This window comes from Vidua macroura, chromosome 13 (assembly GCF_024509145.1).
Source record: "Vidua macroura isolate BioBank_ID:100142 chromosome 13, ASM2450914v1, whole genome shotgun sequence".
Taxonomy (NCBI): Eukaryota; Metazoa; Chordata; class Aves; order Passeriformes; family Viduidae; genus Vidua; species Vidua macroura.
In genome coordinates, this window is record NC_071583.1 from 15,474,918 (window position 1) to 15,495,662 (window position 20,745).

General features: G+C 37.7%; 1 protein-coding gene across 1 annotated transcript; it reads left to right on the forward strand.

Annotated features, from left to right (window-relative positions):
- Positions 1-260: 260 nt before the first annotated feature.
- Positions 261-20,066, forward strand: LOC128813822 (inter-alpha-trypsin inhibitor heavy chain H3-like). The gene is made up of 22 exons (XM_053989197.1): positions 261-365; positions 4,314-4,337; positions 5,449-5,615; positions 6,617-6,721; positions 7,145-7,307; positions 7,992-8,102; positions 8,572-8,697; positions 9,133-9,249; positions 10,003-10,171; positions 10,491-10,616; positions 10,864-11,045; positions 12,029-12,214; positions 12,520-12,659; positions 13,049-13,203; positions 14,938-14,943; positions 15,680-15,706; positions 16,591-16,641; positions 17,016-17,129; positions 17,703-17,907; positions 18,997-19,169; positions 19,643-19,754; positions 19,854-20,066. The coding sequence occupies exons 1-22, from the start codon at positions 276-278 to the stop codon at positions 19,981-19,983; spliced, it is 2,679 nt and encodes an 892-aa protein (XP_053845172.1). The 5' UTR covers positions 261-275; the 3' UTR covers positions 19,984-20,066.
- Positions 20,067-20,745: the final 679 nt, after the last annotated feature.

Consider the following 20,745-nt stretch of genomic DNA (forward strand, 5'->3'; position numbering starts at 1 on the left):
AGATTAATCTCAGCTGCCAGTACAGAAATTGCTGTGAATTTCCGTTTGGAGCTATTACACAGAAGAGACATTGCTGAAATATTCTGCAAATTCTTTAATAGATTTTCTAACAGTATTCTGTAGATTATACTAATTCAAAATTCAGCACCTGATTTTTCCCAAACGCCTAATGCTTAATCCTACTTCTGTCATTGGGTTATTTATTAACACTGGGTAAACAAAGCTTTATATATTTATGCATATCATTCCAATTGGAACCTCACTTTTTTTCAAAAATGGAAAATAATCTATTGTTTTGTATTTTAGTATTAATTCCTGCCTTTGCATCCTCAGACTTTTTGCTAACACATGTCAGAAACATCAAGGTAAGTAATCAACCATGTCTGGGTTGTGGGTCTCCCACTTCTCAGAGATTAATTTCTTGCAGTTTATCAGCATTTATCAGTTCATACAATGCTGGCAACTGGAGCTCTGTGTTCTCTGGTACCCCTGGACACAGGATAAAAGCTGGAACTCAGAGTGGTTGATCTCTAATCAACCTCAGTTTTCAATTAGCTGTGAAGTTCTTCTCTCCCTTTTTTTAAAACATCCCTTTCCTCTGTTTTCCTTGTCATCACCATATAATGGTGACATGTTTTAGTAAAATATTTAAGTGTGTAAAGCAATCAGTGGTGCCAGAGAACTGACTTTTGCACCTGTTAAGGAATACAAGTGAAAAGATGGCTCTAAGAAGCAGAAAACAGAGCTGTAACATGGCATCGAGATAAATGCCCACTGCCCAAATGACATGGTAGGATTTTTCTCAGAAGATTTACATGTTAGCACAACATGAGATACATCTCTCAAAGGAGCCATTCTGGTTTTGACTGGATCTCTGAGTAAGGCAGTGCTGCCTGTTGTTTTGCCTAATTTTCTTATCTTGCAGGGCACTACTCCTCACCCCCATAAATTATTTCCCTCTCTCTCAGTGGCTGTGTGCTCTGAAAAGTCATGGAGGGCAAATCTCTTTAGGGAGCATTCTGAGTCACTGGGCAGAACAGGACAAAACAATTTACGGTTGATTGCTGTTGATTAGGTTATGATCTTTGCCAAGACTTTTTCTTTGAAAATCAGGATAGTCTAACTTTTAAGAGTTAATGTGAGATGCAATGCTGCAAATTGGAAATGCTAGGGACTCTTATTATTTAACCCTGATGTAGCCCAGATATAATGTAGCTTTTTCCTTCTGATAACTGTAGTGTCTGGGGTTCTCTATGTGTCTAAAGCCTTTCTAAACAGAAAACTGTCAAAGCTCTGTGCAATGCTCCATCCTCCCATACAGAGCACTATGGAAAAGCCAGTTGATTCTCCCAGCTTTGTTCTGTACTTCATGCAAATGTGATTTGATTGAAATGGAGGAGATTGCCCTGTAGGGTGAAGGTCTTGGTGCCCATCAAAGTCTTGGCCCCTTTGAGCAAGCAGTACCCAGTGCTGAATTGTGGCTGGAATTCTGGCTGTTTGGTGACCTTTAAGCTGTCAAAGCTGCTTTTAGAGCCACAGCCAGGTAGACACAGTTGACAGACCCAATTCTGCTGAAAATGGAACAAAAATCCGCATCAGAGTTCCCTGTGTGTGCTGGCACAGCCTATTCTATGAGCTGCATTATGGCTTTTCTCTGTGGCGCCCAGTTGGCATCACTTGGGGTGATGAAATCTTCAGTGTTGCTGTAGATTCAGAGATCATTTTCATGCCTTGTTTGCCTATGTAGCATTTAGGGATATATGCAAATACCTTCTTCAGTGTTGGTCACTTCAAGATAACTGTACAATCTTTGCTGAGTCTTTTAGTCATGCTGTGGTTTATTTTCCCAAGCTGTACAATCAGGGCTTCTTTCAGCAACTACTGTAATGGAGTCCTCTTTTCCCTCTCTGTTTTCTTGGGAGTTCAAATTTCTCTCTTACTTCCCAATTTCTGTCGACTTTTTGCACCTCTAGTCTTTCCTGCTGCCAGAGCAAAACAGTATTAAACAAAAGAAGTTTGTTGCTGTTGCACAACTGAAAAATAGTAAAATTCTAATAATTGGTGCAACTGGCAAATACGTAAAAATAATACAGAAACATTTTATCAAGTAGCAATTACCCAGGCAGAGGATGTTAATTCTCATTTTAGTCTAGAATTGCATAATCATTTTGATTGGCACACTATTGCTTTTTGCCCACAAAGGTCAGAATGACCTTGATGTTAGCAATGGCCAAGTTACACTCAAGTGAATCATTAAAAAGGAAAAAACCCAGAACAGAATTACAGACTTAGAGTCACGTAATTGCCTCCCAAACCTTGCAAACCAGGGTCAGCTAGAGCAGGTAGCTGGGTGATGTCCAGCTGGATTGAGTATCTCCATTGGAGATCAGCCCAAGTGCAATGTGAGGAGTGCCTTTCACAGAGAGATTTTTCTGTAGTTTCAATGGAAATTGCAGAGTACCCCTCAAAATATTTACAGAATCAAAATAGAACTCCTTTAAAACTACCACTGACACATGATTCTGATAAAGAATGTGCACAACAGCAATTCTATAAAACTCAAATGCAGGTACAGTATCTTTCAGTTTGGAAGCAGTAGTCAGAATTGCAGCATTTGTAGCTATATACAAATATATTTTATAATTTACACAAATATATATATATATATATATATATATATATATATATATATAATTTTGTATAAACTGTGTGGTAATTCCATTGTAAGGAAAAGTTTGTACCAAACAAACTGACATTTCACAGAGTTTCAGCTTTTTGTTTCCCAGGGTGCATATCTGTTCGTGTATTGTAAGGGGAAATGACAAGCTGTAATGACAGTATGGATACAGAAAAAATATTTCCAGTATTGGAAAGGTCAGATTTGAGTTGGTGCACACTCCATACTGGCATATATGCTTGTGAAAAGGAGAGATGGACACACAGAAATCATCTGGATGGCAGTAACAGTTTGAAAGATGAACCTAAAGGAATGCACACTGACATTTTTTGCCAGACTCTTACAGCAGAAGAGAAGCCTCTTCCCTCAAACCTTGCATTACCACAGATTTAATATAGTGTCTTGAAAAGAACCCCAAAATAAACAAAAAAGAACCCTCTGTGTTTCAGTTTCCAACTGGGAAAAGTACCAAAAGCCCTAAGTGTACTTGACATGTGTGTCTGATTTGTTGTGTCCTTATCCCTGCCTTTGGTGGAGCAGGTAAACACGATTCCACAAAGTGTGACCCCCGAGGCTCTTGGAGCCAGACGAGATAAGGTGTTTGCAGCTGAGCTGATGGGAATTGAGTTACACAAGCTGTTATTTTAACTGCACTCAGGAAGTTTGTTTAATGCCTGTCCTCTCTTTCAGAACAGAGTATGAGATACTGTTGTACAGCTTCTGATATTTGCACCTGCTCTGGGAGCAAATATTGGAAAAAAAAAAAATCCCCCCACGTTTTAACTGCTTATTTTCTTCCCCCTCCATGCAGCTTTTTGTAGTGACAGCCTCTCCTATCTAATCCTGCTGAATTACCTTCCTACCTGGTCATGTTAGGATGAGAGGCTGGTGGGCTGAAATGGGAAAAATTTAGGAGTCTGAAGAAAATGTAAGGCTGCATCTGCCTCCTAGTTTGGATTTGTGTGACAGGAAAAATCTGTGTAAACTGGGGTTTTTATGCTTTGATACAACCCTTTTATTTCTTCCAAAGAATAAGTTTGAAAAGAAAATATGTACTGCAGGACCCAGATGTAGGAATTCTCAAGAAAATGATGTTGCTATGAGGACAAGATAGTGTGGTTTTAATTGAGGTCACCATACAGCCAACCCTTACTCAAGGAAGACCTATTAAACAGATTTAATGTGTTCTTTAGTCTCAGTGATATTTAATTATAAATGGCACTGAGCATTTGACCCTCTTTTCCTCTCATTCTCCCTCATATTTCAAGGGTCAATGTTTATTTTCAGCTGGAAGAAGACACTTTTTGTGTCACATGAGCAAAATATAAAGTGAGCAATATTTGAAGTTTAACTTACCTTTCAAAAACACAGTATTTAAGGTACACTAACATCAAATGAAAACCAAAAGATTCACCAAAGCTGGGAATGCCATAAGCAAAATAACTCCAACCTGCCTCACATCCCTTACTTGCTCTTCTCTCAAATTTACTTCAGTTCATTAATGAAGACCTTTCTCAAGCCTTCCTTCTCCTGGACTTCTTTTGACTTGTAATAACTACACGGATGCTAAGAGATTTATTTCTGAATGCAGCTTTCCTACCTAAGTCATGATTTTCCCCTTTTTTTCTCTTTACAGAAGCGAAATGCTGATAATGACTTGGTGAGTAAGGTTTGGTTTTGTCTCAGCTACCAAGATTTTATAGTGACAAGAATATTCTTACTGTGTTCACAAAATGCTTCTGTGAGTCCAGTCTGAGCAAATGGACATTTCTGAGTGTGTGACAAGGAAAACAGCCCAGAGCTGCCTGTTTTAGGCAGTAGGACTAACTAGACAGATTCTTTGCAAGCTCTGATGAAAGCTCCTAGACAAGGAAAGAGAATGAACAAATTCTTTTTAATCTCATTGTATTTAAATAAATACCTAAGTTGTTTTGAAGTCCCGTCTGTATCTCTAACAGGCTTTCATTGTATGTTGGTTTTTATTTTTATTTTTATGTTGCAGTTATTGCTAAGGAAGGCAAGAGGCCTCATCTCTGGGGCTGATTCCGCTTGGCACCTCGATTCCCCTTCAGCAATGCTTAAATGCTTTGATTGTTTGGGACCTTCTTAATCAATCAGCAGAGATCAAAAACCTCCAAGGTTCTTTCCAGTGCTGCTTTTGCTGCAAGTTGTGGAGTTCCTAATGGGAACATCTGTTGTTACTCATGCTTTCATTTAGTGTCCAGAAACCTTATACCTGAACATTCAAAGAAAATAAGTATTGCCTTGCCCATTTCCTTGTTTAAAAAAGACTGAGCTCCATCTGGGAGGAAGCTGAGAATAACATAAAATGGAATTTGGAGGCATTTGTGCTATTTTAAAACAAGAGGATTACTTACATCCCTGCTCTAGGAGTCATCCACTCTGATAACTACAGTCATTAATACAGTGAGGCAGGAGTAAAGAGCTGTGCTCTTTGAATAACCATAAAAAGTCACTCTCTCAGTAGAGAAAAAACCTATTCCTATAATGGCAGTATTTTTGCTGTGGTGGTAGTATTTTGTTAAAGTCTATAGTTACAACTTGTGGAATAGCACCATCATGTCAGTGAAATAGATATCCAAGGAAACACAGCAGTGCCCCAGTTCTTATATTAGGTCTTTCTTTTTGCTTTGGAGTAATCAATGTCCTGCTGTAGTTTCTTTTAAAAAATATAATCACAAGTGATTAACACACACATGAGTGCAACAGCTAGTGCTCTTTTTGTCTTTTTTTCATTTCTCTATCTACAGGTTGTCAATGGGATGGAAATCTATAGCATGAAAATTGATAGTAAAGTAACTTCCCGCTTTGCACACAATGTCATCACCAGTCGAGCTGTCAATCGTGGGAATGTGCCCAAAGAAGTCTTCTTTGATGTTGAACTCCCTAAGACAGCATTCATTACCAACTTCAGCATGTGTGTAATCTTTACAATATTGTTAAAGAAGACTAAAAATCTCTGCTAATTCAGACGGGAGAAATGGAACCCAAATGTTCATTTTTACTTTGTCATTTGAATAGATTTCTAAATACCTCCTGGATAATTTTCTGGTACTATTAACTTAACATGCAAGATATGTGGAGAAAGGCAAACATTGGTACATCTGTAGAAAAGATGACTAATTTTCAATTATTTCTATTCATCATCATGAATAGAAGGGAACCGTAGGGAATGGGGGACCTTTCCTGCAGATTCATCCACCTTTTCAGAAATGCCTCTTACTTACTCTGGTATTATCAAACCAGGAAAGTTCCATTACTTAATTTCCCTGATGGCATTATAGCTTAATTTATCTCTTCATTTAAAAATCATATTTGAATGAAAGGCAGAAAGCAGAATTATTCCATTACATTTGTACCTTTAGTTGCAATCATGTGCAGTTCTCCACCACGATGAGGTTTGATTCAGTTAAGCACATCCATCTCTGCTAATCACACTGTGGCTGCTTTATCTCCAGTGAAGAGGAGCAGTAGCTTTAGGACACAACCACTCCTAATGCATTGTAGAACTTTTTTGGTAGAATGAGGTGATGAGAAATGGCTGCTTAGTCCTCTAAGGAGTTCAAGGATGAAATGCTCCTCTGTAGATGATGACATCTGGACAGGTGAGTCACATCCAGAGAGTTGGTTTGCCATTAGATGAGATGGTGAAGCTGCTGAAGTGTAGGAATATGGCAGGGGTAAGTTGTGTTGCTGTAGCCCAGTTTTGATCTAATTCAAAGTAAAAATTGGTTTAGATTCTTTTATGATACTGAGCACAGAGCTCTTCATTCCAGCTGAATTCTCTGAGGAGCCTGGCTTCAATGAAAGGGCCCAAATCTTGGCTATAGCAGGTCTCTGAAAGTGAAAGCAAAGAAATCAATAAAGGGAGAATTCCTGTAGTAACCCTCAACTGAACTAGGACTTTTTCATCTGCAGGACAATTGATGGTGTCACCTATCCTGGAACTATAAAGGAAAAAGAAGCTGCAAAAAAGCAATATGAGAAGGCTGTTTCAAGAGGACAGACTGCTGGTCTTGTCAAGTAAGGATCATGTCTTGCTGCTTCCACACCATCACTCCATAGCAGGCTGTGAGATTGGAAATGCTGTGTTCTGGCACTTTGCTGACATTAAGGCACAAAAGAACAATGATTAAGTTATCGTTATTGTAGCACAAATTGTAGAAAGGAAATACAGCCTCTGACTGCACAGGCACTGTCTGCAACTATGGAAAGGCTGTTCCTGCAACTTTCACTGGCTTTGTGGGACCTATTCCTGGGATTAAGCTCAGTGAGAAACTTGAATGAATTCTTCAGGTTGAGTATGATTTTGAGTATTGATTGGTGATTTTTAGCAGTATATCAAAATTCCCATCTTTGCTTTACTTCTTTTTGAAAATCATATGCCACCAACAATAAATACTGTGAAAGAGGATAAAGATCTTTTTCCTACCCATTTAAATACAGAGCTTCAGGAAGAAAAACAGAAAAATTCACTGTCTCAGTCAACATTAAAGCAGCCAGTACAGTCACTTTTGAACTCACATACGAAGAACTGCTGAAGCGACAATTTGGAAAATATGAAATGTTCATCAAAGTAAAACCAAAGCAGCTTGTCAAAGATTTTGAGGTAAATGGCAAACTGATCAAATTTGACTGTAATTTAAGAGATGATGGAATTCTGCATATCTGTTGAAAGTGGAGTACCATGGTCATTCTCATTGGTTCACAGGTGAGCTAAAGGCCATGATAACATTTCTCATGAGTTCCATGGGGAGCACTCATCAGTATGCTTTAATGCAGGCTTTTACTTGTAAACCTGACAAATTTGCTCATCTACTGAGCATTCCAAAAGAAATCTTGTATGAAAACCTGGAAAAGCTATTATAATGCCTTGGAGTAATTGTATATACCCTTATAGATAAACTCCAGCTTTCTCACACCACTGTGAAACAACATCATCTTTAAATCACAGTGATGCATATGTCACATTCTGCAATACTGCAGCTTTTTGTGCCTATCTGCCTCGATGGGATACCACTATCTAGCTTTCCAACAGGTCATATTTCTATTAAAGTTTACTTATTTCTAGCTTGGTTTTAACTTCTGTGTTAACTTCTGAAAAGGCCTCTTTGGCTGAAGATGTGTTCACACAAGTGTAGATTTCGACTGCCATTATGAATCACAAAAATAAATGTCTTTATTTTTATGAAAATCTCTCTTTCACATATGTAGTTGCTGATCCTGCTGTAAATGGCTGAGTTGATGTACTGTGGTTTAATCAATGACAATAAATTTTCAATTAATATTTCAGATTGAAGTAGATATCTTTGAGCCCCAGGGTATCGCTGAGCTGGAAGCAGAAGGAACATTCATCACCAATGAGCTACAAAATACCATTAAAAAAACTTTTTCAGGAAAAAAGGTACATTGATTACTGCATTCCATGATTTACTTATTATGGTTATAATTCTGAAATAATAATTTCAGTGCTAGCAATGGCAGCAAGAGGAAACCTGGATATTAGCAAGATTATCTCTTACAGAAAAACTGAATTACTAACAAGTAGTTTTCCCTTGTATGGGGGTGGTAGAATTCCTAAAACATACAACAGCTTTATCAAAGGTGTTGTTCAGAGTGAAGAGCTGACCCAAGGCAGATGGGGAAGTAAGGATATGGTGAAAGCTGCGGATAGCAGCCTTCATGTTTCAGTTACCACCAATAAATTTCTAAGTACATATGGATATGTACAATCTAGTAGCTAACCCAATAAAACAGTTTATTCTTATGTCTGTGAAAATAAATATACCGGCTTTTAAAAAATGCAGATGTGTTCTGTAGAAGATTTTCAGCTATTAAGGTTCAGACCTAAGGAAGGCTTTTTTTTTTTCCAGGGCCATATCTCTTTCAAACCAACCCTCGATCAGCAGCGAACGTGTGCAAATTGCTCAGAGTCTGTCTTGGATGGGGATTTTACTGTAAGATATGATGTGAAGAGAACAACTCCAGATAATTTGCAGGTAAGTCTAACAACTTGAAATTCTGAACTGTTGAACAGTTTAACTTGCACAGTAAAGGTCAGGGAGCAGCGAGGGCCAGCTGTTTCCTAAGGGACAGGCAGCTGAGTGGGAGCAGGAGTCAGTCTTCAGGGTGGGATCCAAAACAGTGGAGTCCATGGACAGGAACGGGTATAGCTGTGACACAGCTGGAGACTGACACTGTAGCTGTTCTGACACTGTAGCTCAGCCAGGGACTAAAGGCCCAGTCTTGCACTTAAATGACACTCCTGGGCCCATAGACAGAGGTGAGACTGATCAGGGCCATTAAAACCTTTTTGGCCACTCAGAGGCTAGACATTAAATGAGTAATATCTCCTTTATCTGTTTTACCTTTATAATGTACCAAACTTTTTGGTGGTGGTCTGTTTTTTTTTTTTTTAACATTTTCTTTTTCAGATTGTCAATGGCTATTTTGTACACTTCTTTGCACCAACAAATCTTCCGAAGTTGTCCAAGAATATTATTTTTGTATTGGATACTAGTGGCTCAATGTCTGGAAGAGAAATCGAACAAGTGAGTTATTACATTACTGTAGAGTTTCAGAGAAAGAACTGGAACAAAGTGCTGGGAGGGAGATGGTGCTGGAAGGGACATGATGCCTTACAGTGCACATGTGCGGCTCAAGCTGTTACAAAGTGGCTCGATGGTGTGACCTCTCTAATGCCCAGTGCCAGATGCACTAGTTTGCAGTGTTGCTATAGAACAAAAATCTGTACATTTAACCTATATCTACTTATAAATATCATTAGTTCAAAACTCTAAATATCAACATTTCCAGAGTGCTGTCATGTGTGCTTGACAGTTCCAAAATAAGTCGTGCATACAGATTATGTGCATATTCTCTGTTCACTCTGTATCTGGGAATCAGCAGCTCTTTTCAGAGTTATGACTGAGCTAATGTTCAGAATTTTCAGGCTTTGGTGCTGCATCAAAATATCCAGGCATGCTTGTTTATGAGCTTCTCCACTAACCTAGCTACCCATTTGCCATGCCAGCTTATCTCAGTGTAAGCAACCAACCATGACGGGAAGCCTGATTTTCATCTCAGCTACAAAGATTTACCAGATGTGATTGCAGCTGACTTCCCTAGGGTTACTCTGAAATTGAAACAGGGACTGGCAAGAACAGAACAAGCTCAGAATTTTTGCAATATATACTGTGTAGGAATAAAAAATAGCCCAATGCTGAGAGATTAATGATGTAAAATCTGTAAGCACATATTCTGTTAAATTTTGAATCATGTATTTAAATATCTTTGCCTTACAGACAAAAGAAGCACTGCTAAAAATCCTAGATGACATTAAAGAAGATGACTTCTTCAATTTCATATTATTTGATAGTGAAATATCTACCTGGAAAGAAACATTAATCAAGGCCACTCCTGAGAATTTGGATGAAGCAAGGAAGTTTGTTCAGCACATTTCTGCTCAAGGCTGTAAGTACTTGATTGGCCTTGCCAGTAGGTCACCGTGTGAGTTAATTTATTGATTGATTCTGTGAACACAATGCTACAGTTTGTTGGGGTTTCAGATTGCTGATGAGGCACTCCTGAAGTTCAATTTTACTCAGAAAATGACATCTATTTCTCTTTATGCTTCCAAAGTCCAGGTACTTTGCTATCTAGACATCCCCCTGCTTGTAAATCCAAATCTTTCATTTTTTTACTGTAATGAAATCTCTTTAGACCCCAGTGAAAAATGGACCTTTATTTTGACGGCCTTTGCTGAACCCGAATTTCTATGTCTACCTCATAGTGACAAATTTACATGGTGGCTTGATGAGAGGAATTGATATTCTGAATGCTGCTCATGAAGAAAACCTTGTGCCCAAGAGAAGTGCTTCAATAATTATAATGTTAACAGATGGCCAGCCAAATGTAGGTAAGTTTGTGTTGGATGGAATAATAAAGATAGTTCATTAACTAACAAAAAATGCTAGTTAAAAATGGCCTTCCTCTTTGACTTGTGGATATTTTCATTATTTGAACGCTGCTATACCAGCATCATAGTACTAAATTAAGCTTTTGGTAATGTTTCCTAAGAAATCTGAACATGCCAAGTCACGTTTGATTTTGTGATCATTTTATCTATTTTGAAAACAACTCAAACATTTCCTGGTTTGATGCAGGTATATCAAATACTCATGAGATTGAGAAAGCAGTGAAGAAGGCCATTGATGGCAGATACACCTTATACAATCTTGGCTTTGGCAGTGGTGTCGACTACGGCTTCTTGGAGAGGATGGCACTGGAGAATAAAGGATTAGCCCGTCGGATTTACCCTGACTCTGATGCAGCTTTGCAGCTTCAGGTGAAGTAATTACCATGTACATGTGATCACAGATACATCAGGTCAGATAACTGTTCATGTTCTTCTTTTCAAATAAGCAAAATCCCAGTGTGTAATCTGATACTGAGATGCTCTAGAGTCTGCTGTGATCAGAGTATTCTATGATTAGTTTGAGTTGGAAGGGACCTTTAGTTGCATTAATTTTCCCCTTTCCTTATATAAGCAGGAAGTGCAGGGACAGTAAAAGGGACATACTGTGGGCTATGGCATGGAGTTTAAAACTTGGCATAGGGTGACACAAGTCACAGTTCTGAAGGACACTGGTGGAATTGCTGCAGTCATTGTATCTTCTGCACCTCACAGATCATATGGTTAATGTCATGTCAAGGGACAAGAAGAGTAACAAATCATAAAGCTCTAGATGTCCTTTCTGAAGAAACTCACTGCTAGGAGGTGTATCTTACCACACTCCTGAGGCATTTTAGAGTTGTATAAGGCATGGAAACTGGTACAGGCCATACAGGGTTGTCTTTTTTCACTTCTCACATTCCAGTAGCAGCCATTCAAAGAATTCACCAAAGAATTAGATATTAAATTTCATTGCAATCTCTGATAAAATCAAATACCCAGTCTCCTTTAATTATGTTGTCATGTCAGTTTCTGCAGAGAAGAGGTGTAGAAAATTATCTCTATCAAATAACGGGAGGCTTGGTATCCCCCTTGATTTATATTGATGGAACTCATCATCCACAGCAAATTGTTCTCAAATATTCTTCCTTTCTCTTAGCAAGACTGAAGAGTTTGTATGTCCTTTCTCATTTCCATTATTTCTAGATTTCTAGGCCTTGCACTCTGAGATTTAACTAAATATCAAAATATTTCTTATAAAATATGCTTTTAGCTTTCATTGCTGAAATAGCAGGATGTTTCTGGTTACAGATCTACCCATGAATTAAAGAAACAATGATAGTTACAGGTTTTCTTTTTTTCTTTCGATCCTACAGGGGTTTTATGATGAGGTGTCAAATCCCATGCTCATAGATGTGGAGTTAAACTACCCAGAAAATGAAATATCAGACCTAACTACTAACAGCTTTAAGCATTTCTATGATGGGTCTGAGATTGTGGTGGCTGGGCGCTTTGTGGACAGCAACCAAAACCATTTGTCTGTAGATGTAAGAGGTGAAGGTGTAAGTATGAATTTCTTGGACTTATGTAAGCTACACAAAATCTCTGAATGCTTCTTTTGCCTCCATTGTGATGAACAAAAATGCCATGTGAATGTGTAATACTGGGTTATGTTCTATAGTGTATATCTCTAAAATTCCCAGAAACAATGGGACAAAATTCCTCTTACAACACTGGCATTTTTCTGGTGTACAACCAGACATGTTTTCAATTTCATAAGATTTTCATGTATGAAGGTGTTAATTTTTGGGAAGTTCTGTCAGTCCCTGGCTACTTGTGATACAGAGAACATTCTTACTCCCAACAGGCTCACAACGCCCTGTCGTACACTGCAGAGCAAGGTGCTGAGCAAACAGCTCAGGCTTTCCAAGAACAACAATACATATTTGGAGAGTACATTGAAAGGCTCTGGGCTTATCTTACCATTGAACAGCTCTTGGAAAAACGGTAATTATACCTGGAATAATACCTTAGCTCTGAACCCCTTACACTCTCTGACTTCTGCAGTTTCTAGGCTGTAAAGCTGACATTCACATCCCACTGAGGTGCCAGTGGGAAAGCATAAAAATCAATGAGGGAAATCCATCAACCTATTCTCTTCCCTAGCCTCAGTATTCATGTTTCAGGTTGCAGATGAAACAATTTTAAATTATTGCAAGTATAAAGCACAGTTTTGCCTTTCTCTTGGACAGCCAGTAGAGTGAGAAGTGCTCTTAGACTGTAAGTTATATCTTATTGATAAATTACCTGCAGAGAAATGACTTTACTTTAAAATATGTAATCTGAAGTGAGTGATTCAGCAATCACTGATGCTGGGAGTCTCTTCCTGTATTCAGCATTACAGCCACAGGAGAAGAAAAGGAGAACCTTACAGCTCAAGCCCTGGCTCTCTCACTGCTGTACAAGTTTGTAACACCACTGACATCCATGGTGGTAACAAAACCAGAAGAAAATGACAATGAAGAGGGGATTGCTGATAAACCCACTGAAGGTATAGACATCACAATTGTACTGTATTTGAGAAGCTAAGAGTTTCTTTGATGTTACCCTAAAGAAAGGCTTAATGTGGGCACAGTTTTAAATATGTATCTGCAAAATTTACTTTACAAGCCTGGCATGTGTGTGGTTTATGAAAAATTACTTCTCATTGTAAAGCTCATTTCCATCAAAATATCCTTCATTACTAAATCATATGGGCAAATTACTATAAATTTAAAATAAATGTATTTTAAACTAAATAGAAAAACTATTACAGAAAAAGACCCTGAAAACCAAGAAGCATTTCTAATCTAACAATCCAGCTATATTCAGATGACTTACCATCACTATTTTTCTACATACTTCAGCCTAGGGATAGATGTAGTAACCTGTTTCCACATGAAAGGGGAAAATTTGCATGAGCTCTTCCTCAGGCAGGATATATCTGGTTGTAAAAGATTGAGATTACCTATGTAAAACACCATAGTCATATACATATTGCAGAAAGAGAAGCAATTATATTGAAAGCACACAATTTGTTTTCAACTCCTCTGATACTTTAGCTAATTATGAACTCCTTGCTCAGTGAAAGATTCTTCTTTCCTTCAGTTCAGCCTCCTGTTTAACCCCTGTGTAACACATACTCTGTTCCTCCTTGCTCTTTGGCCAAGCAAGGCAGTGCTCTCTGCCCCCCAGCCATCCTAACTTCATCTCCATGTATTGTTTGAGCCACCCTCATCCCACAGGGCTTTATTTTCTCTCCAATTTTTGTTTAGAGCCCCTGAAAGTTCCATGGAGGCTCTGTGTGGGCTCTCTGCTGCCTTCTAGATGAAAAACTTTCTAATCTCCTGATTTTGGCATAGGAACTAAAGGCATTTTAGCATAACAGTGATACTGGAGATTGGTGAGGTTTTTTCAGCTGCACTAAGTCCTGAAACTAGTGAATTGCTAAATACCCTTCAACTTTGAATTATTCTTCAGGCATTCTGCTGATAAATTTTTGCATTATTTTTCATGACTCTCATAATGGAATACTGACATAAAACCCCTTCATGATTAATTTAACACTCAAGTCACTACACAGCATAATGACTTTAAGCTGGTCTCCATAAGATGGAAACCCCCAAACATCTGACAGAAGTGGCATCCACTCAGTCATCTTCAGTTCTTTGTTTTCCCTTTCCAGGTATTTGTAGTACAAAAGCTCTTTTCTGAACCTCTTTCCAAGGAAGTCCTCTCTGTATATAGGTAATATAGAGCAGTAATAGGAGAAAATACTCAAAGCACTGCCCCATGTAAGAAAAGAAAACAATTTTACTCACCCTGAAGTCTCAATTCACAAATCAATGTACTGAATCATCCAGTCAGTATTAATAGAATCATCCAAATGCCTGGAAAACCATAAAATAGTAAAACCAGTAAGGAACATTCTGCAATATAGGTATGGCAGAGCAATAAAACAATTCCAAATAGAGCTCTTGTCCCATACATAATAAATTGCAGTTCTGCTGCCCCACATAACAGCTTTTTACTTTCAGTATGTTTCTGTTTGACCTACAAATACTGAGTTGTATCACTGGGAAGAAATGGCATTACAAAATACTGAAGATAGCTGGTTGAGTTATCAAACAGTTTTAATTTTTTACAATGTTTTATTAGGGTCAGAATACTTTCTGTTTAATTGTATAACTGAAACTGTAAATCTCTCTTTTTCTTCCTTTTACTTCTTACCTGCTCATGGTAACAGCTGAAGGTATGTACATTTCTTCTTAAATTTACTTACTATTTTTAATAGACATGGATTTTCTACATTACTTATTTCATCTAAGATGCAATATTTTCCTAAAGTTCATGGGGAATTAATCAAAATCATATTATGAATAGATATACCACTTTTCAGATGGATAAGTTTGTGAATAGTAGTCTCAGTTCAGTTCCTGTCTCTGATGATTGCAGCATCCCACCACCACAGAATTGAGGCCCAGTACAAGTCAGCTGCTCGCCAGGGCTGCCACCGGGGCCTTCCAGGTGGCAATCTCGTACAAAGATATTGTCATTCATGCCATGATTGCCACTTCTAAAGCACAGAGACACCCTGACAGAATTTCAGATGTACAAAGAGCAGAAGAGTAGAAAAATGTGGAACCAGGCAGGCAATTCTTCCTTCCCATAAGTGCAGTTTAGAAGAAGGTGGCACAGAGGGACCACAGACCTGCAGGCTGTCCCAGTCCCAGAGAGAGCAAACCCCGTGCTCTTGGAGAAGTTACATTTGTGCTGGAAAGCAGGGTATGCTTTCAGCCCCTTCAATACTGTTGCTTTGTAGCACTGTTAAAGAAACTGTTTTGACTAAATTTTTACTTTGTAATATTTAGAGATTGATACATTATTACAAGATTTTTGAGTTGGTTTTGGAAGGAAGAAGGAATGAGGTGGGTGAGATTGGTTTTCGTTCTTTGTAGCCTCTAAAATAACACTTTGTTTCATTCAAGCAGGGATGTTCACGGGTCCTTTGGTGGGTAAGTCATTTAATTTACTTCTCTGAACAGAGCAGGATCTGTCAACTGAAAGTACCAGAGGCAGAGATGCCTTTTCTGGCAGTACTACTGGACTTTAACAAATACTACCAAATTCTGCTCACTGCTGAAAGGACACTTAAAGGTTGAACAATATGAGGTGACAAAGTTTCAGCTAAATAGTTTATAAGGAGAAAATACCTGTTCATCAAACCACCATTTTTTCCTGAAAGCTGTTTCCCAAGAACAGAGGATGGACGTCACTCTGCATTTCCTTTGGAATTATATAAAGCAAAGGACTGTGATGTCAATATCTCTGGCTAAATTAACGTGTTCAGTCACTTCTGCAAAAAGCATCTGTTTTATTCAAGAGACAGCAACTGATCCACCAAATTGCTGGCTGGGCAATCCTGGAAATGGGAGAGTTAGAGTGATGCTTTTGCTCTGGATATTAGTACCAGTCTCTGTCTAGTTTATTCAAGTCTTCACTGAAAAGACTTAAATACATTCTGAAAAAAAAAGTAAAACAAACAAACAAAACCAACCCAAATGTCAAAAAGTCAGAAGTTTTCAATGGATGATGTCACATTTCCTTGCTGATAGTTTAATCCTCAAGTCTGAAATATTTGTATCCTACAGATATGTTGCTTGGGCTATATGGAAACCATTAGAGCAATTTAGACTATAAGTGAAATCTGTGTCTATCCTGAAGCTTTTTTTTTTATTCAAAAGCAGCACACAAACTGTCATTCCATAGATTACATGCTTTACAAACTAGGATGCAATTACTGATTTACCTAGCATATTAACTCCCTGACATCTTACATAGCCCATGCAATTTCCCATTTTGGTGTGAGTTTTTCTAACAACTTTCTTTCCTTCTGCAGCTTCACCACTCTATCACACATATGCATCAGCACCCACATGGTATACTAGTGGTGAGTAGTTGGAGTAGTGTCTGTCTAGGAGAACAGAAGAGGGTATTAAAGGCTAAATTACACAACTCTTATGAATATTTTTAATATTTCCCTACCATAAAAGCAGCCATTTTTTTAATTTTTAAGGTGTGAGTATTTTAATTTACTTTTTAAACATCTTTCAGTGTCTTCTAAAGATCAAGTAATTGAAATTATATGTGGTCATTTTCTCAGTCCTCCTTCCCATCAGTAATTTTTGTGTTGATAATTGCCTGTTTTCTATTAAATAATTTATATTTAGTTATTAAATTTAAGTATTAAGCAACATTAAGTGATCATGTGGAGCTTTGACCCTGTGTATCACTATACAGACAACCACTGATTTGCCTTTACAGTTGATGGAGATCCACACTTCATTATATCAGTGCCACAAAAAAAAGATGCCATTTGTTTCAATATCAATGAAAACCCTGGCATTATCTTAAATTTAATAAATGACCCAGTTACAGGTGAGTTTTAGACTTTTTTTTTTTTTTTTAATATGGGATACTTCTAATAAAATGTGTTTAAAGACTATTTCTCTCTTTATAATGCATAGGCTTTTTTTCCCCAGCAAAGTTAGCATCAAGTCCTGTAGCTATGATAGGTTACCTTTACCCTGACTGTTTTCACTTCTTGTAGCAAAATGAACTTTTAAACTTACTTTAAAGACAACTGTGAGGGTTGAGAGTAGTAATTTGTGTCAGTGAGTTGTAGTAGAAGCAATAAAATAATCCTTAGGTTGCCAGTTTGTGGAATGTCTGCTAAAGAAAGACTGATGTCACTCAGACTCTGTACCCATCATAAACTTTCTGTGCTTTGGGAAAAACTGAACTTTTCTCAACAAAATGATTGTTGGCTCTGTGGAAATTCACTGAACAACCCCCAAAACTTTATTTTGCTTTGGTACAAACATTCACAAGTAATTCTGATCTATTTTTCAACTAATATTTAATTTCTTAAATTGTTGTTAAATTTTCAAGACACTCCTTGACATCAGTTGATCAGTCTATAAAACAACACTTTTTTCATTTCTGTATTAGGCATCACAGTCAATGGAGAACTTATTGGTGATAAGAGACCAAATAGTGATGCAAAGATCCAAAACTCATATTTTGGAAAACTTGGTATTGCAAATAAGCACCTGGATATAAAGCTGACAGTAACTCCTGAGATGATCACAATTCAGAATGGTGATGAAAAAACAGGTTTCACCTGGCTGGACTCAGTCACCTTGCAACAAGCAGGGTAAGACTTACAGAAAGGGTATCAGGCTCTTGTATTACTTTCTACTCTTCTTAAAATATTTTTAAATGTTGATCAATAATATACTTCTAAGATTTGTGTGTGAATATACAAAAGCAATTGATTCAAGCATTGCTAGATTCTGATCTTTACTTTGTTGTGTAATTGCTGAATTGTTCGCAAATTCCTCTGCTTGAAATAAGTAAATGAAGACTTTTTCCTGATCTTCTATTGCTGTGACTAAGGTAAAACTAGATTTGGTATTGTGCTTTGTACAGCAGTGTCTTGCAAATACTTAAGGAGTAACTTCAGACATAGTGTGTAATCTTTCAAAGGCAGAATAGTGTTCCAAAAGCAAATCTCCATTTTAAAAATTGAACTTGTGGCAGTTACAGAATTGGTATATTTTTTTTCTTGTCAGCAGGTATATTTCTCGTGGGATCTATTACAGAATCATTTATACCTCTGCAAAAGGTTTATAGAAGGAACAGGCAACATTTTCTCTTCCTCCTCCTTTACATTTCACTGTGTAGAATAAAATTCCTGCCTTCTCAAGGCCTGGCAGTGCAGCAGAAAGAGCAAACTCTCATTCATACACATGATTTTTTTATTGTGATAAACACATGGATGATATCACTGGCACAATCAGAAGCAAATCTTCTCTATCCTAGCACTAAAATAGGCAGTTTGGGAGTTGACTTCTCTGAAAAACTAAAGGAAAAAGTGTCGTGTAGCATTTAGCCAAAGAACTGATGGTTTAATAATAGAATTTGTATCACTGAACATCCAAGTTCTGTATCTATGCATCACCAATCTATATGTAACTAATTACACTGTTGAAGGAGAGGTTTTGCTAAAAATATCTTGCTGAAAAGTTTAAAGGCCAGGTAGCCTTTTCCAGTGTCATTTAATATGATTTTGAGAATGTCTGTGAATACACAGAGAGACTCCATGGAGCAAATCAGGCAGCAAACCCTCTCAAAAAACACTTAGCAGTTTATAAAGCTACATTTGTTTTTTCTTCTCACATTTCTTTCTATTGCTGTTAACTCTGGTAAACACAATGTTCTAAGTCATGTTTTTCTTTTTCAGTTTAACTTTGATCATTAACAGGAAAAAAAATCTGGTGCTCTCAATGGGCAGTGGTGCCTCATTTGTTGTTGTTTTGCACCAAGTGTGGAAGAAACATCCTCTCCACCAAGATTTCCTGGGACTGTATACATTGAAAAGTCATAAACTGTCTGAACAGACCCATGGATTATTAGGTATGACTTTGTTTCCCTGCTGGTCTTTCCTTATGAGGCTACATAATTTATAGATGGAATACTGTACTTGTGCTGAGAATAATCACACCCAGAAATTTCAGAGATCAACACATGGATTATTTGATTTTTAAAAAGCTGAGGACTTGGAAAATGTGTAATAAATTCAACAGAATAGACAACACACCAAGTGAGGATATCTTGAAAGATATCTAGAAAAGGCTGTAATTGTTCTGTGCAGTCAGAAGCTAGAACTTACATCCAGTTGATGTGGATATAGTTCTGGCTTATAAACAGAAAATACCAATAATACCTCAGGCATATGTTCAGCCTTACCTGAAACTTGGTGTTTGCTTATCCAATCCAAACTTTGAAGGGACATAGAAACCAGCACAGGAATGTAGAAATTCTGGGATTTCTGTTTGCTTTGCTTCTGTTTTAATGCCTGAAATGATAATTTTAGCTTCTCTTTTTAGGACAGTTTTTCCGGCCCATTGACTTCACCATACTTGAAATTCATCCTGGTTCTGATCCCAAGAAACCAGATGCCACAATGATTGTTAAAAACAATGAACTGACAGTAACAAGGTACAAAATAATGAAGTCCTTAGCAAAGACTTAGGCAAGATTCCTTGTCCAGGTGCAGTTCCTACCTGAGTCCTCCCATGGCTGTGTTTTCCCTTTCAGGGGCTGGCAGAAGGATTACAGAAGAGATCCTGTACACGGGGTTGATATTCCTTGCTGGTTTGTCCATGACAATGGAGCTGGGCTGATAGATGGTGTTCACACAGATTATATTGTTTCCAGTCTCTTCTAAGCAACTTCCTCCAAATGCACAGGCAGACAATATTTGTCTGAAAGAACAGTATTTGCAATATATAAGATCTCTTCAAAGCATATAAGCAAGGGCAATGTATGATAGATTCTCATAGAGAGTTTTACTGTGTATTTGATCCAACCTGAAGTGCAAGATCCCTCATCCTCTGAAGTATCCTCCTTATCAGGTTTAAAATTCTGACTTAAAATGTTACTTTGTAAAACATAACTCTACCCAATTTTTAATCAATAATTGAGTGTCAGGAGTGATTAAATAAACGTATCAGTACTCAGTGCCTGGTTCTATTATTCTGACAGCTTAATGTTCTCATGCCAGTTTCACAAAGCCCTGGGTGCCAAATGCATTTTGAAATTGAGCACAAGAGGATATCTGACAGCCCAGCCCAGATTTTGGGATAATCCTGTGCTACTTGGAATCATGTGCAGTGCTGAGGGCTGCTGCCAGCACAGGAGGTGACTGTTGGCATCCAGGACTTCTGTATTTTAGCATTTTCATTTGAACCTAACTTTTGAATGTCTGAATCTTTATAAACTAATGAAACACCAAGGTTGCAAGCAGCAGTCACATTTGAGTAATGATAGCTCTTTTGGACTGTATCTTTCTTGAGGAAGACCCTTCCTTCTGTTCCCATAAAATAATTTATGAACACATTCAGGGCAAGTGCCCCATTTATTTATGTATTCATTTTTTTACTGCAAGAAATTGCAAGCTCTTACTTCTAAAGCAAAAAACCCACCCAAC

Coding starts and splice junctions, on each gene's coding strand:
- LOC128813822 (XM_053989197.1), top strand. CDS start 276: ATGGAAAATAATCTATTGTTTTGTATTTTAGTATTAATTCCTGCCTTT. Junction 7,308..7,991: donor AGCTTGTCAAAGATTTTGAG/GTAAATGGCAAA, acceptor TTAATATTTCAG/ATTGAAGTAGATATCTTTGA. Junction 19,755..19,853: donor AATGAACTGACAGTAACAAG/GTACAAAATAAT, acceptor TTTCCCTTTCAG/GGGCTGGCAGAAGGATTACA.